At 23.7% G+C, this 18,538-nt stretch overlaps 1 protein-coding gene across 1 annotated transcript; it reads right to left on the reverse strand.

Moving 5' to 3' along the window:
- Positions 1-1,954: 1,954 nt before the first annotated feature.
- Positions 1,955-10,748, reverse strand: LOC127279683 (uncharacterized). Its single transcript, XM_051302204.1, has 4 exons — positions 10,188-10,748; positions 3,191-3,430; positions 2,845-3,009; positions 1,955-2,517 (listed from the first exon to the last, which is right to left on the reverse strand). Exons 1-4 carry the CDS (start codon positions 10,560-10,562, stop codon positions 2,080-2,082), a joined length of 1,218 nt encoding a protein of 405 aa, XP_051158161.1. The 5' UTR covers positions 10,563-10,748; the 3' UTR covers positions 1,955-2,079.
- Positions 10,749-18,538: the final 7,790 nt, after the last annotated feature.

Consider the following 18,538-nt stretch of genomic DNA (forward strand, 5'->3'; position numbering starts at 1 on the left):
TCGAGGTAAATACGAACGCTAAGTTTCCTGCGATTGTAATTTATCAAAAATTTTTTCTACCCCATAAAATTATTCTATGGAAGTAAAGTAACAACTTCATGCACCAGAATACCGGAAGTATTGTCTTTTAAAAGAAAAAACTTATGTTATTGTTGAAACTTACTGAAAGCGTTCGGATTTACCCAAGTTGACCCTAATATATTTTTTGTAGAGAAAAATAATTTGGGACGAATAATTATGTTCTAAAAATCTCATTAGTTAGAATTTTCATTTTATGAAATTTCATTTGTCATGATTATTTTTGAGACGAATTTTTATTTGTTCGAATTAGTATTTTGCAGAATTTTCATCAAAACGATTTTCTATATTACACAATTATTATATAACCAAAAACTCACTTCACAGAATTTTTATTTGTTCGAATTTTTATTTGCTCTAATTTTTACTTAACATAATAGGCATTTTACAGACTTTTTATTGGGTAGAATTTTATTGCATAGAATTTTCTTTCAGATGAATTTTTATATACTATACAGAATTTTTACTTAAGAAAAATCATTTAACAGAATTTCTAATTGATAGAATTTTCATTTGTCCGAAATTGCAAATAACCGAACAAACAATCGACAAAAAGCTTTCGGCGCGATTTTTAAAATCAACCAATCAAAAATTATCCATAAAATTGTGATTGGTTGATTTTAAAAATCGCGCCGAAATCTTTCTGTCGATTGGTTTTTCGGCCATTTGCAATTTCGGACAAATGAAAATTCTATCAATTAGAAATTCTGTTAAATGATTTTTCGGTTAAGTAAAAATTATGTAGTATGAAAAATCGGTTATATGAAAATTATATCAAATAATAATTCGAATAAATGAAAATTTATCTGTAACAAAATTCTATGTAACGAAATTCTACCCAATAAAAATTCTTTAAAATGCCTATTATGTTAAATGAAAATTTGAGCAAATAAAAATTCTGTGAAGTGAATTTTCGATTATACAAAAATTCTGTAATATAGAAAATTGTTTTGATGAAAATTCTGCAAAATACTAATTCGAACAAATAAAAATTTGGCTCTAAAATAATTATGACAAATGAAAATTCTAACTAATGATTTTTAGAACATTCGTCCCGTTAATTTTGTCAATTTGAATTTAGATTATCGTAATCTTTTCGCGATGTTATGAAATTCAAATTGGCAAAATTAACATATTTGCAATATACAAAAGTAAGTCAAGACAACTCAAGAATTCAACTATATATTACATTAATATATATAGGTATTATTATATAATTGTTTATTTTACCTGCATCATTCTCTAATTGAAAATTAATATAAATAATTAAAATAATACAATAATTTTATATTTAATTTTTTTTTTGCAAATAAATGATACATTTGCATGAATTTAAAAAGTACATTCGTATTATGTGTGTCATCATTATTCTTTCTTTAAATACTATTTACATAAAAATAAAAATGTAAATACCAACTGATAAATTGTCTTGTGATAAATGAACATTCAACATTATCTCCATGTAAAATATTGTGACAATATAATACTTTTCTGTAAGATATTTAAAAAAAAAAATTTTTTCAAACTAAAAATATAACAACATTTTTTTCATTATTTGTAAATAAAATTTTATAAAATGACATTTAAATTAATGTTTACCTTCTACTAAAATTCTTATAAGAATCCTAATATTATTATACTATTAACGAAATACTGAATAAAAAAATAATTAATATATTTATTGAATGATTAAAGCAAATTATAATAAGAATACTATTAAATTATCATTTAACAATTGATCTATATATTATGAATATAATTTTAGTTAATATATTAATTTTATAATAAAAATTAATATAAAAATAATTTATAATTTATATTTATAAAATAATTTAAATTCGAATATTTGTAGAAAGCATAAATATTATTAGTTTTAAAAATTTCAATATTGCAATAATATTGTATAATAAAAACATCAACAACCTGTAAAAAATGAATAATAAATAAATAAATATAATTATGTTGATACTCGAACTATATATATATATATAAAATTAATAACTAATTAATATGACATATAAAATTCTTGTCCACCATATCTTTTACGACAGATTTCATCATGTTATAATATAATTTGTTCGTTTTTAAACGATTTGTCAAACTTTTTATATATTCAATATTAGTAAGAGGTTGAATATCTTCTCCTTCTTGTTGAGCGATAAGATGAATATCAACAAGTGAAAGAACAGTACAAAAAGCACCATATTTTTGTAAATGTTCAATAAGCACATTAAATGGAAATAATTTTTTAACATCACAATCCATTTTTTTTAAACAATTAGATAAAGAATCATAATAATCATTTAACAATTGGCTGCAATGTTTTCTTCTCATTTCCGGAGTGCAACATGTCATTAACATGTACATTAAATCTAAAGATGGTGAACCATAGCGACAGAGTTGATAATCCAATAGACGAATGTCAACAGGTTCGTGGTTCTGAAAAAACGAAAAGAAAAAATCACTTTCATTATTAAAAAAAAAAAATTTAATGTTTACATTGAAAACAAATTTTTTTTTTATTTAAGTAAACATTTATTTAAATATCACAGTTATTTATATAATGAAATCAATATTTAGATTAAATTTATTTTATTTATAAAAATTGAATAAATTTTTGTTAATTCAAATAAATTGGTATTCGAAATTTAATAATTTTTTATTATAAACCAAACAATTTTTTAGATAATTAATTAATTTTTAATTAATAATAATAATTATAAATAATCGCTAGTGTTTAATAATATTAAAAAATAATTACTATACCTCATTGTATTTAAATAACATATTATTTGTCCACATATCACCATGATTAAGAGTGGCATAAGGTTCAGAATTTCTGCCATCACACGCATCGTTAATTAATTGTGTTATATTTTTTTTAAGTGCCCTGACACTCTCTTTGTAATATTCATCTTCATCTTTAATTGACTATAAAATTAAATAATAAATTTATCAATTTTTTTTTTTTTTTTTTTGCTCTTTACTTTTTTTTCATTTTAAAAAATTTAAAGAAAAATATTTATTTATAATTTATCTTTTTTTTCATTGTATGGAAATAAAAATAAAATTCAAAAAAAAAATAAATTAATAAATAAATAAATTTGTTTACCTCAAGTGCAACATCCACAAGTGCATCAAAATGATCAGAAAGTTGTTCGGGAGCGGGAAATAGTGGTTCTTCAATTTTCCTCAAATGTTCAAATTCCTCAGGCCTCTTATCACGAAGTGCAAAACTACAAGCATGAAATTTACCAAGTAAACGAATTGCCATTGTTGCATGAGAATAATCCAATAATTTCGATTCTTTCATCATGTATCCTTTGGAATTTAAATCTTCCATAATTATAATCTACGAAAATTAAATAATATTAGATCAAATTCATTTCAAATCAGGCAGGCTGAAAAGTCGTTTATCTAAAATTTATAGAAAAAAAAAATTTGAAAATATTATAACTTTTAAAGTAATTTAGATGTCTAATTTATTATCTTTTTGCATTTCAAAGTACTTTCATTTTTCATTCAAAATTCGTTGGAAAAAGTTAAAAAAATGTATTGTATGGTAACGATGGTGTCTAAAATGTTTTATTGTAATCGGTTTGTTATTAACAAAAATATTAAACAAGTATGAAAAAGATGCTTCTAATTGTAAATTTTTTCAATTTTGAATTTTTTACTTTAACTTTTATATTCATTGAAATTTTATCTTGTCAACTTGTATTCTTTTTAAACTTATTAATTTTATAATTTTACCCTTCTGGTTTATAGATTTTGTAGTTATCAATAAAATTCTTAATTGTTCTTATATGAGGCAAAATTCCTGAAATGTCCGAACAAAAAATTAAAAGTTCTCGAATTTAATCCATACTTTTCTAAAATGTTGTTATTGTTGGTGAAAGTCTAAAAATCAATTATTATTGAATTTAATAAAATAGTTTTTGAATTACAACGTTCTTAATTTTTGACTTTTGAAAAAAAAATTTTTTTTCAATGTACAATATTTATAAGTAGAATGCATAAAAGTTAACATATATATAATGATTTTTAAAGCTTTTTTGACGAGCTACACGCTGTTAATAAATTTTTTTTTTTAAATAACATTTGACCTTGAAATTCAAGGTCAAAATGTTAATTTACGTTTATCTCAAAATCGGATTTTTTAAAATTATTTTTAACTATCTCAATGGAAAGCTTGACTAATTTCCTACAAAACATGTAATTTTCAGAGTGGGATCTTTTAAAGTTTTTGAGATATTAATTAATTAATTAATTAATGTTTATAACAAATGAAATATTTTACAAACGAATAAAGTTACCGTAATTCTGAAGTTAGTAATTGAAAGTAAAAGTAATTCCGCATCCAACGAGCCCTATATGAAGTATTTTGGATAAGTAGATTGTTAATAAACAATTAGTTAACATTGCAATTGTTTATAACCAATCTACTTATCCAAAATACTTCATATAGGGCTCGTTGGATGCGGAATTAGCTTAACTTTCAATTGGTTAGTTTAGATTTATGATAACTTTATTTGTTTGTAAGATATTTCATTTTTTATTGTTATTTAACTAAAATTGAACAAAAATACTTCATATAGGGCTTTTGGATGCTTGTTGTTAGTAAAAAATAAAATATTTTACAAACAAATAAAGTTATGGTAATTCTGAACTTACCAATTGAAAGTTAAGGTAATTCCACATCCAACGAGCCCTATATGAAGTATTTGGTATAAGTAGATTGTTAATAAACAATTGCAATGTTAACTAATTGTTTATTAACAATCTACTTATCCAAAATACTTCATATAGGGCTCGTTGGATGCGGAATTACGTTAACTTTCAAATACTAACTTCAGAATTACGGTAACTTTATTCGTTTGTAAAATATTTCATTTGTTATAAACATTAATTAATTAATTAATTAATATCTCAAAAACTTTAAAAGATCCCACTCTGAAAATTACATGTTTTGTAGGAAATTAGTCAAGCTTTCCATTGAGATAGTTAAAAATAATTTTAAAAAATCCGATTTTGAGATAAACGTAAATTAACATTTTGACCTTGAATTTCAAGGTCAAATGTTATTTAAAAAAAAAAATTTTATTAACAGCGTGTAGCTCGTCAAAAAAGCTTTAAAAATCATTATATATATGTTAACTTTTATGCATTCTACTTATAAATATTGTACATTGAAAAAAAATTTTTTTTTCAAAAGTCAAAAATTAAAAACGTTGTAATTCAAAAACTATTTTATTAAATTCAATAATAATTGATTTTTAGACTTTTACCAACAATAACAACATTTTAGAAAAGTATGGATTAAATTCGAGAACTTTTAATTTTTTGTTCGGACATTTCAGGAATTTTGCCTCATATGTGAATTTTGTGTATTAATGTGTTTCGTCGAGAAATCTCACTGTGTGCGTAAGTTTGGTAAATAAACAAACAATTTTAATTCAACCTAACCTATTTTCTCTTTCCTTCTATTTTATTATTTATTCCTCTAATAACAATAATAAGGTGAGTTTCAACTCTTTGTAAGTAACAAGATCCCACAAATTCTATTTTTTAGCCGCTCGAAGAATATAGTATACAATATGTAATAAAGAATATAAATTTAATTGTCTAAATTTTGAGGTTAAGTTCTTGATTTTTTTTTAATTATTTTTTTATTCTTTATAATAAATTATTTATATGTTGCGAAATCAATTAGAAATTTTGGTGACGAATTTTTAGTTTTCCTTTTAACCTTTTTCCATGCCGTGACGTAACACATCCCTGGCGGATTTGATTTACCTAAATTCGACCCAGCTGGGGCGAATCTAAGTCGAATTTAGGTAATTATCAAAAAAAAGCTTTAAATTGATGAAAATTTAAAAAATTAGTATTGTGATAGGTTAAATGAACATTTATAGAGTTAATTTTTGTAAGAATTTTAATTATTAACGTGATAAATAATAAATAATCACTTGATATGTGCAAGTGGTAACTGTAGATTTTAACTCGTTCTCAGTTTTCATAATATTTTCAAGAAATTAGTGTAAAATGTGTGAAAAAATAATTTATATTTAATAGAAATTGCAAATTTTATTAAATTATTTTATTATTTATCGAGCACAGTTTAAAATAATTGCAATTTAATTTTTAAAAAAAAGTTTTCTTAAAAGTGATAAGAACTCTACTATACCGACAGCAAGAGGATATTTTCAGGTAAGTAAAGTTATTGTTAAATTTGACAAAAAAATTGTATATTTCATTAGAATACAGTATTAATTACATTCTCATCATAATGAGAAAGTATTACATTTGCCCGATTTTGACCAACTTCTAATTCATGTAAATCTCCACGTTTCAAGCCTTTCTGATGCCAAAAAAATAGGTTTTAAAAAAATGTATGTATGTATGTCTGTCTGTAGACAAAAAAGTTTGCTCGACGATAACTCGAACAAATTTTAATAAATCGACTTCAAATTTGGTATACACTTTAAGTGTACCAAAATCTTGCCTGAGTTCGTTGGCCAGATGATTTCGTCAAAAATCAACAAATTTATTCAAATTTTGAGTTTTTAAAATTTTCAAAAATTCACATTTTAATAAAAAAAAAATTTTTTTCAATTTTTTTTCGAAAAATACGAGTAAAAAACACTTTTTTCCTCTGACAATTTTTAATAGCGTTTAAAACAAAAAAGTTATACCTCTTTTTTTAAAAAAAGGACAAAAACGGATGAAAAATGGGTAAAATGCAGGGCAAAATTACTTTATTTTGAGAAAATATGAGCAACTATGTATTATCTCTGTTTAAACCACCTTAAATTAACACAAATAACAGTGACTTACTCATAAAATTCCGATTTTTTTTTAAAATTTTTAATTAAAAATTTATTTTTACATTCTCATCATAATAAGAAAGTATTACATTTGCCCGATTTTGACCAACCTCTAATTCATGTAAATCTCCACGTTTCAAAAAATTCCAAATTTTTATTTCTTTTTTTTATAAGTCCAACTATTGTTTTCCATTTCCAAATATGGCAATTGTTTTCAAAAAATCCTCTATTTTAAAATAGTTTATATTGCGCTGTTTATACCATAATTTCGTATTTTTTTGATTATTTACTTTTGAATTAGTTAAAATTCATTTATTTGTAGATTTGTAAACTTGTAAACTATTTTTCCTTAAACACTTTTCGATACAGATTAAAACAAAAAAGTTAAAAAAGTTATGTTCTATAACGTTTAAGGTAACAAAAATTTTAAATTATTTTCGATGTGTTATTTTACTCATTAATTTTTTGCGGCCCAGTTTTAACCTATTTTGCCACCTTTTCTTTTAGCAACTTTCCTCTCTAGATTTAAAGTTTTTGAAGCAGTATTCATAAAACATTTTTTTCCACTATATTATAAAGAATTATAAATTAACTAAGTACACTGAAAAAAAAGTCTGGTTAAAATAACCAGAATTCTGGTTAATCTAACCAGAATAAAAAGTTATATATACCCTTACTACTTTTTCTGGTTAAAAGTACTAGAAAATTTGGTTAAAAAATTCTGGTTAATTTTACCAGAATTTCAAGTTAATCTTACTAGAATTTCAAGTTAATCTTACTAGAATTTTTCTAGTTAAAAATTTTTGGTAAAAAAATTTCTGGTTGATCTTACCAGAAATTCTAGTTAATCAGAGAATTAATTAAATTTATTATTATTATATTATATTATAAAATATTATAAAATATGAATTAAAAAAATTTGTATTATGTACATATAAATGCAATCAAACAATAACACCTTTACACTGCAATTCTCTTAATAATGTTTATTTAAATATGATTATTCAGAACTAAAATTCTGATAAAACGTGTCGAGCACGTTTTCAACATAACCTTCAAACTATTTTCCACACGAACGGGTTTGCCGTTCGTCAACAATTTTTTCACTTATATTATAAAATTAATTAACCAACCTTTAAACAGATCTTTTAATTCTCCCAAACCCCAATTTTCCAGAGCTTGGTTAACTTTTTCATCCATTCTTGCGATCCGCACGATAAACTATTCGAAAAAGAACATCAGACGCTATGCAGTGTCCGCGAACGCGCGTTTTTAACCAGAATTATTTTAACCAGAATAATTTAACCATACTTATTTAAGTAGAACTGTTTAGTCTTTTTAACTATATTTTCTTGTTAAAATAACTAGAAATTTTTTAACCAAACGCATCTAGTAACTTTAACCAGAACATTTTTTTCAGTGTATAAACATTGCTATTTTTTAAGAGAAAATTCATTTTTCAACAATCTTTTTAACAAATTTAAATAAATCTTTCTACTCCTTGGTTTTTTAGGTCGCTCATTACGATTCTGAAGTCAGTTTTAAAAAATTCAAAATGGCGTATTGAAACATTTTTGACGCCATATTTTTAGCATTTAAAGGTATTCTGAAGGGATAGGATTTAAAAAAATTATAAAAACTGAACAAAAATTCTAAAAGAATCTTTTTTTTAATGCTTGTAAATTGTTTATTTAAAAATTTTCGGTTCTTTTAGTACACTATTTGATAGAGCCTCAAATTACCTGTAAAAATTTCGTTAATGGGTTAATTGTATGTTCTATAATATTCTATGTCTATTGTATGTTTCTAATTTTCGAGCGTAAAACGCGAGTGCCGTGATGAGAATGTTATCCTTAAAGTCAAAGTACTTTAAGAAAATGAAACTTAATTTATTAAAATCAAAAATTTCACTTATATAAATTGTACAAAAAAATTTTATGAATAAAAACATGAGGGCAAAACCTCATATAATAAATTTGTATGCATTTACATTAAAGTTCTTTTTTTTAATGTTTTTAAATTTTCAATTAATTTTTTCTTTTACTCAATTGAAATTAGCTCGAAGCGGAATATCTTATTTTAGTAAATAATTTGGTTTGTCGATTTTCGCTAATTACAAAGACCTGGCCAATCAACGGCGCAATATAAGGAAATAAGTTTGAACAGCTGCAGTGCCGCCATTCTCTTTTTTTTGCTCGATAAAAAATTTATTCTAATACCTTTAAATCTAACCTATTTGTATATACTTTAATTTAACGCATTTTAATAAAGACTATGAGTTGTTTCTAATAAATTTTTCAAAACAAGTCGATTATATGAAGCTTCCCTTTTAAAATAACTACTTTTGTACTTATTTTAACTCTGTGTATAATTAATTTTACTCTTTTTAATAAAATTAATAAAAATAATTTCTTTCTTCTTGACATTTTACTTCAAAATTAATTAAATCAACTACAAAGTCTGAAACAACTACAAAATCTCATTCTACCAAATGGATTCTTGGGTCATTCAACTACTTTTTCGTAGTATAATTAATACAATTTTTAAATTTAATAGGAAAATTTTTGAATTACACAGTGTAGTTAAAAAGTAATTAATGCTAATAGGTTTTGAATAAAAACAAATACAAAAAAATTTGACACATTTACTTCAATTTATTCATACTTTTTGGAAGAAATAGACTTACCCTCCTCCGTAGTCAAACTTACCCGCACCTCAGATCAATTCTTCATTTTTACCATCGATATTTTAATTACAATTTATTCAATATTTTCATTAAAAGACAATTCAAATAACTATTCTCTGTTTTATTTCTGAAGGTTGTCTTTGTACTATGAAAGAGTTTTTATAGTCAAACATTAAAATTAAGTAATTTTTTTTATACTCTAAACTTTTTTTGGGCGAACTTACCCACCTTTCCCCTACCTGAATCGGGCACAATTTAAATACTTATAAAAAATATTTTTTATGGTGTGAAGAGAAACCACAAAAATATTTTGAGCAAAAAAAAAAAGTGGAGTTTTTCAGTAATTTCAATTTTTTTATTAAAATGTCCGACATTTTGTTATTTTTGAACATTTTTTAATTGTTCCAACGGATTTTGAAAGAAAAATTGAAAGCTCTTTTGAAAGCCTTATTTGAAATGAATTTGGTCATTAATTAAAATAATTTTATAAATGAAAATCAAAAACAAAAAAAAAATAAAATAAGAATCTAATAATATAATAATAATGATAATAAAAAAAAATAACAATAATTAGTACAACAATAAAAAAAAAATACCTTATTTCCTGGAGAATTACGACAACCATAATATCTTGGCACTTCCGTCATTGTCATTTCATATTTTTCGAGTAACTTCACAAACATTGGAAATCTTAATTCATAAAATGTAATTTCACTTAAAAAAAGATTTTCCGTTCTCAATAAATGTCTCATTTCACCACTAATTGGAAGACATTTAAAAATTAAATTCATTTCTGTTGTTTCACCATTTTCTTCACTTTCAATTCTAACACGATATAAACAACCCAAAAAATTATCACCATCCTTACTTGCATTTGAAAAATAAAATTTTGGATTTAAAATATTTTTTTCTTTCGCAAAACATTTGATTTCTATTTCTAATGTTTCAGGTAGATCTTGAGATAATGACATTTTGGAAAAAAAATTTTTTTTTTTTTTTTTTAAGAAAAAAAAAAGATTTATTTTCCCTTTAAGTGAAATTTTATACTTTCGATGCACTGCTAGTGTAACTTTTGCGTAGATTTTATCTGTTTGAATGATTTTCAAGGAATGCACAATTACAGGCAATGAGTAGGCTTATCATATAGTCTCCGTTACTTGTGCACTACTACTATGAGAAAAACCTCAGTCATTAAGGTAGTCAGGGACGTTTAACTTATTGAAAAGGCCCATGTTTCATTTTTATATAAATAAAAACTAAAATTAATTATTTTTAAATTATAATTAAATTTTACACATATAAAATTTATATTTTTTTTTATTTTCGCTTAAAATTACAAAAAAAAATATATATTTTTTTTAAACACATTTTTTTAAATTTAGACTGCATTTTTTTTATTGCAAAAAAAAAATAAATTCTAAGATCAATAGTCAAAGAAATATTTTTAAAATAATTTTTTGGCTCAAGAAAACGATTCTTTTTTTAAAAAAAATGTCCTTCAATAAAAGAACATTTTTTTAAAAATAAATAGTAGAAAAAGAAGTTTATTCAAGTTAATTGTTCATATTATTCAAAAATGTCATTTTTTTACAAAATTTTCAAAAAATATTTTTTATAATTCTGCTTTATAAAAAAAAAGTCACATTTTAAAAAATATCTGACACAGATTTTTATCTTTAAAGTACAAGGAAACGAATAAACACATTAAAAAGGTTTAAAATTAGATTTTTTTTTTGTTCTGTTTCTGTGAAAAGATGTGAAAAAAAATATAATTTTGCATGCATGCTAAAAATTGATAGTTTCAAAAAATATTTACGTAAAACGAATGACTGTTTTAAAAGAAAACCCCAAGAATAAACAGCAATTTAGGAAAATAAATAGTTGTAAATTCTTTTTTTTTTATTTTTTTCTTTTTTACTAATTACCTTCTATTTTATTTTTCCGTATACGCACCATTGACATACAATTACAACATTACTCAAGGTAACCAGGGACATTTTAATTCCCTATAATTTATAGAATTAGAGCAATTGTGTCACGAGGGCCGGAAAATAAAATAAATTAATTTGCACTGAAAAGTGCAACCAAAGGATTTGAAAAAAAGTATATTTATATATTTATTAGGAAATAAAATATTTTCATTAAATTTGAATATCTATATGTTTAACATTTTAAACTATAAATTAAGGGTTTGAAAAATTCATTTTCTAAATAATATGAATATATTTATTTATCAATTATATTATAAAAATATAAAATTTGACAAGTTTTTTAATCAGTATTTTATTCTTTTTAGGACCTTAATTTAATTTAATTATTTTTAATAATTAATTAATTTAATTTTAATTAATTAATTAATTTTAATTTAATTTAATTTTAATTAATAATTAAACAGTATATTAATTTTCACCTTTTTTGTTTCAAATTTTATAAAACATAATCATAAAAAAAAAAGTTGAAATTCATAGAGATTTATATTATATTAAATTGATAAATTCGAAAAAAAAGATTGTCAAATATAATTTTTTCTCAGTTTTTTATATTATAGAAATTTTTTGAAAATCTAACAAAAAATTAATTTGTATCAAAATAAAAAAAAAACATTATAAAATAATAGCCATGCTGACACGAAGTAATTATTGTTTTTCAAAAAACTACCTTTTCACTTTGTAAAAAAAATTTATTAATTTTAATTCTTACCTGTGGGCTGATTGTCTGTCTTCCGTATTGGATTTGAAACTGCAAGGACCAGGGTTCGAGTCCTGCTAACAAAAAAATTTAAAATTATTTTAAATTTTCAAAATAAAGATTAAATTTTGAATTTTTTGAAAAAATGTTAACTTTATCATAAAATGTATGAACGAACCTTTCGAAAACAAATGGCTTACATTTTTTTCACCCCTTTATATAATAGTTATGATTTTTCAAAAAATTCATTGTTCACCTTTTTGCTATTGAATCACTTGATAAATTTTGCCTCATGTATATAAATTAATATAAAGCACTATATACATGTAAAATACACTTATCATAAAAACAGATATCGTCAATTGGGACTATTATACTCAGCGCCAGTTTTTAATTAATAAAATATTCCCAGATAGTACGTAAGCTTGCAGCAACCTTGAGGCAAGCTTGCCGCTCAATATTCCCAATCTTGCACGGTAAACTTGCTGCAAGCTTCAAATGTCCCACTTGACCCAAGCTTGCATGGTAAGTTTACCGAAAGATTGCAGTACAATGTTACTGCAAGATTGCACAATAAGATTATCGCAAGATTTCTCAGTAAGCTTGCACGATAAGCTTGTAGCAAGGTTGATGCAAGGTTGCCAAGTAACCTTGCTTTGAAGCTAAAAAATTTTTTTTAAAAATCTTTCGTCAAATTTATTCTAATAAAATTTATATAAATTAGACAAAATATTTTTTAAAAAAAATTTTTTAGGTTCAAAGCAAGGTTACTTGACAACCTTGCACCAACCTTGCTGCAAGCTTACCGCGCAAGCTTACTGAGAAATCTTGCGATATTCTTATTGTGCACTCTTGCAATAACCTTACACTGTAATCTTGCAGCAACCTTACAAAAAAGTAACTGTCATTAAATTTTATGTTTTTCAAGTTAATTTTGTAACTTTTTCTCCTAAAACAATTTAAAAAGCTTGTTAGAAATTATATTAAGTTGTTTACTTAACCTAAATAATGTTAATTTAAAAAATTTTTACCTTTTCTACACAGAAAACACCTGGTCTCAAAATGAGTAGCGTACGCAACTCATTTTGCCCAGGTAAAAAAATTAACGTTAGTTTAACGTTAGGTTTTTTAAAATCTAACGAAGGTTTCAAAAAACAATATTAAATATACTTTGAAGCCTGAAAAGATATTTAAACATCAACAATATTTTTTTCCAGTTTTTTTGAAAATTAATCTTTTACCAAATATAAGTTTTAAAAATAATTAATATTAATATTAATAATTATTTTTAACAAGTTCAGAAATTAATACTTACCGAAATCTTAATAATTCTAAAAAGTTGATAATCAATTTCGTATAATTTAAAATTGAATTTTATTTTAACGATTTATTAGAAGTAGAATATAACGAAAAATTACAGTTGTAATTTAAAATTACACCAAATTCAACATCAACCATTTTTATATCAAAAATAGCAGTTATTTTAATTTGTTATAAGTTAACCGCATATTCAAATGGTTGCAGACTGACGTAGTTTAACATTATTGTATTTAAATAACTTGAAAAAATTATATTCTCTTAAGAAATCAACCTGAAAATAGCTTGTTATTAATTATACAACTTAAATGTCATCAAAGAAAAAATAAGATTACAACTAAAAAAATTGACTAAAACTGAGCTAGGAATCAAATTTTCCATTATAAAAATATAAATTTTTAATTTTTGATGATGTCAATTTGACATTTGTAGAGAAATATTAACCTGGAATCATGTTACAATCTGTTGTTGATGTTTAAACACTCTTTACAGGGTTCAAAGTACCTTTAATATATTGCTTTTCGAAACTTTCGCAAGTTTTTAGAAAAACTAACGTTAAACTAACGTTATACTAACGTTAGTCGCTAACGTTAATCTAACGTTAGTCACTAACGTTAATCTAACGTTAGTCACTAACCTTAAACTAAAGTTAATTTTTTTACCTGGGTGAAATGCACGAAAAATGAGCCAGGTTAGTGGCGCCACTGTCTATGTCGTTTAGCATTGCATGGCTTACTTTGAGTTGCAACAAAAATGAGACTATAGGTTTTTTCTGTGTAATAAATACGAAGCAAAACACACTAAAAAATAATACTTAATTTCAGTTCACTTTTGACTAAAACCTTTAACATTAGAATCATTTTTACTGAATTTCAACCTTGTGTGTATGATTTTAAGTCCTATAGAATTGACTTAATCTAGTTTTAAGACAAAAATTACGCTAGGTTCCAGGCATTTTTATTTTATAATAACAAAAAAATGTATTATTAGCATCATTTTTAAAATACATATAATTTTCCATTTATTCAAAATGACAAAAAATTTGTAAATTATATTTGTTCAATAAAATAACATGGTAATTACAGAATTGAACATTGTAGTATTAATTGTCAACAAACTTTAATTCTGAATAGGCAATAATAATAATAATAATAAAGAAATTTATACTTTAATGTGAAAATCTAATTATATTTCATGCACGGAACAGCTGTCTGTACGAATAGCGTTAGGACGTACTTGCGCGTCGACCGCGCTTTCTTAAAACTTGAATAATTTTTAAAGTTTTCAATGAATTGGTTTAATATTTTACAGAAAACTTCCTTATATAGTGATAAACAAATGTCTCACTGGAAGTTTTCTAAACTACAAAGTTCCCCGCAGACTTTTTGTCGATGAAAGTAAGAAAACGTTATTATCAACTGGTCACAATTTTTATTAAAAAAAATTTAAACAATTAATGATTTTTTAATTTTTTATTATTTTGTCGCCTTTAGTAGACCCTATTACGTGTACATCTCAAATTTGAATCAAATTCATTAATAATTGTCGGAGATACGATGATTTATGTTTTAAAACTTAATTAAATTTAACAATTTAAATTTCTCAGTTTTTGGTCTCTAGAAACTAAAATATTCGTTTTATAAAAAAATTTCAAAGGAAAAAAAGATGCGCCTTTTAATTTCCTATAATGTAGTACTTTTCAAAATTCAAAATTTTGAATTTCAATTTTCATCACTTTTTCAAATGTTTGACTGGCTCTACGGAGTCCATCCGAGCGGAGAGCGAGTTTTACTTTCCAGCTCCTCAAATATATAGATTTCAGTGAAATTTCAATATTTAACATTCAAATTTCTTAAACAATTGTTATAAAAAATTTTTGTTTAGATTTTCTATTTTCTTTTTTATCGTATTCTAGACGGTAATTGGTATTATTAAAAAAAAAATTACAAGATAAAAAAAAGGATTTCATATATAACAAACATTTAGGGTGTAATGATTTGTGACAAAATGATTATAATCCTGATCTCTATCTATGCTTGATTAAATTTCCCCAAATCTTTATACGGTCCATGTGCTACCTTTCTATTTAATTTATTTTCGTTTTCGAAATCGAGTGGTGAACTCGCACCTGGAATACTGATATTCATAGAAAGAAATATTTTCTTTTATAAAAATCGATACACTATTATCAGTGTTATTTAAAAAAAAAAAATGTCAACACTTTTTTATACAAAAAATAAATTTTCTTAAAAAAATCATATTTTACTATTGCACTGTAATATTTATTTATATATTAAAATACTGTACTATGGGGAATTTAATTTGTTTTTCTCATATATATATATATATATATATATGTGAATTTAACCACATGGTCATAAAAGATATTAAATTTCTAATTATTCCAGTTTGCTATATGCAAACCAATTAGTTGATTTTGAACACTGTAATATATATAAACACGAAAATTAGTTTGTAATTGGTATAGGAAATTAATATATTAACAAACAAGGGATATATTTAAGAAATGATAAAAATTTCTCCACATTTTTTGTTTTTAAAACAATTTTTTCTATTTTAAAAATATTTTTTAAAAATTATTTTAATTTATTATTATTATTAAAAATTTACTTTTTTTAGAAAAAAAAAATCATGCATTTTATGAAAAGAATCAGTAAATTGTCCACAAAAACATATACAATTTTACTATTTTATAGCTGTTTATGTTTACCCACAATTTTATTTAATTGTAGCAAACAGTATGAGTTTTTGTTTGGCAAAGAGTCATTTTAAAAATGATGTTCAAAGAAAGTAGATAGAATGGACCTTTTAGAATCAATAAATTTATAAAGATCTACAAACTCTCTTGGAGAATTTTTTTTTTCTTTCTTTGGCGATGAAGGCACGCGCCAGATGCACTCACACGTGCATGTGTATATATATGTATCTCCTGACTGAATCTTATATACACAATGTATATAAAAGAGACAGCCCCCGAAACCTTAACTGGTATATGTAGAGCTAAAGGGCCAATGTACTTGGAGACTTCCTGTTCGCAATTTATGACTATACTCCTAAAATGGACAGCTGCCCCAAATAACCAATTTTCATAAGTATCACTAAATTTTAATTCCTATTAAAAAAAATAAATATTATACATACAATACGGGGAATAATTTACAAATTAAAGATGTTTTCTACTGTTAAGATAAAAAGAGGAATTACGCAACATTTTAAAAATATTTTCTCCCACTCATTTTTTCATATTATTTTATTAAGAATATTTTTTGTATACCTTTTTTAATAGTTTTTGTTCATCTGTTCATGGTTACATGGTAAAAATTATCGATTGAGATTTTCGACGGGACAGATGAATATGTTCTAAAAATAATTAGTTATAGAATATTCATTTTATGGAATTTAATTTGTCATAATTATTTTTGAGCCGAATTTTTATTTGCTCGAATTAGTATTTTGCAGAATTTACATCAAACCGATTTTCTATATTACAGAATTTTTATATAACCCAAAATTCACTTCAAAGAATTTTTATATGCTTGAATTTTCATTTTACGTAATAGGCATTTTAAAGAATTTTTATTGCAATTTCATTGCATAGAATTTTCTTTCAGATGAATTTTCATTTGTTCGAATTATTATTTGATATAATTTCCATCCTAATCGATTTCTCATACTACAGAATTTTTTCTTAACCCGAAAAATCATTTAACAGAATTTCTAATTGATAGAATTTTCATTTGTCCGAAATTGCAAATGGCCGAACAAACAATCGGATTTGGCGCGATTTTTAAAATTAACCAATCACAATTTTATGGATAATTTTTGATTGGTTGATTTTAAAAATCGTGCCGAAATCTTTCTGTCGATTGTTTGTTCGGCCATTTGCAATTTCGGACAAAAGAAAATTCTATTAATTAGAAATTCTGTTAAATATGATTTTTCGGTTAAGTAAAAATTTTGTAGTATGAAAAATCGGTTATATGGAAATTATATCAAATTATAATTGGAACAAATGAAAATTCATCTGAAAGAATAAAATGAAAATTCTCTGCTATGAAATTCTACCCAATAAAAATTCTTTAAAATGTCTATTATGTTAAATGAAAATTCGAGCAAATAAAAATTCGAATAAATAAAAATTCTGTGAAGTGAATTTTCGGAAATTCTATAATATAGAAAATTGGTTTGATGAAAATTATGCAAAATACTAATTCGAACAAATTATATACCGTCATCCGGGGCTATTATACTCAAAAAAGGTGCGACTTTTTTTACTGAGTGCTTCACCAAAATTCAGTATTTAAATAAAAAAAAAAACAATTTCAACATTCTTGTGTTATATTGTAAAGATTCGTCTAAAGGTGTCCTGTAAGTCAGAAGCCAAAAAATTTTTTTTACCAGAGTTATAGAAACTTGAGCGGTTGGGGCTATTATACTCATCAGAGCTTGCTTATTTATAAAATATCCTCAACATTTTTTTATACAGCATCAGCTATATGAAATCTTTTCTACAGTTAGTCTAGAATAGTACAAAAAAAAATAGAAAATCTGAAAAAAAATTTTTTATAACAATTCTTTAACAAATTTGAAAGTTAAACATTAAAATTTTACTAAAATCTATATATATATATTTATTAAAAAAGGTAAAATGTTTTAAAATTAATTTATTTTTTAGGTTAAGTAAACGCAACTTAATAGAATTTCTAACAAGCTTTTTAAGTTATTTTAGGAGAAAAAATTAGCAAATTAATTTGAAAAACATACATAAATATTCATGACAATTACTTTTTTGAGGTTATATTGTACCCTGTGAAATCTTATAATTTACATATTTTTGGTATTTTTTGCATAAAAAGATATAAAAAATTTATACAAAAGTTTAAACATTTTAATATAATTATTTTAATAATTAAAAACTGGA

Source organism: Leptopilina boulardi, unplaced genomic scaffold (assembly GCF_019393585.1).
Source record: "Leptopilina boulardi isolate dan_hultmark-lab unplaced genomic scaffold, ZJU_Lbou_2.1 LbouV2_221, whole genome shotgun sequence".
In the NCBI taxonomy this organism is placed as follows: domain Eukaryota; kingdom Metazoa; phylum Arthropoda; class Insecta; order Hymenoptera; family Figitidae; genus Leptopilina; species Leptopilina boulardi.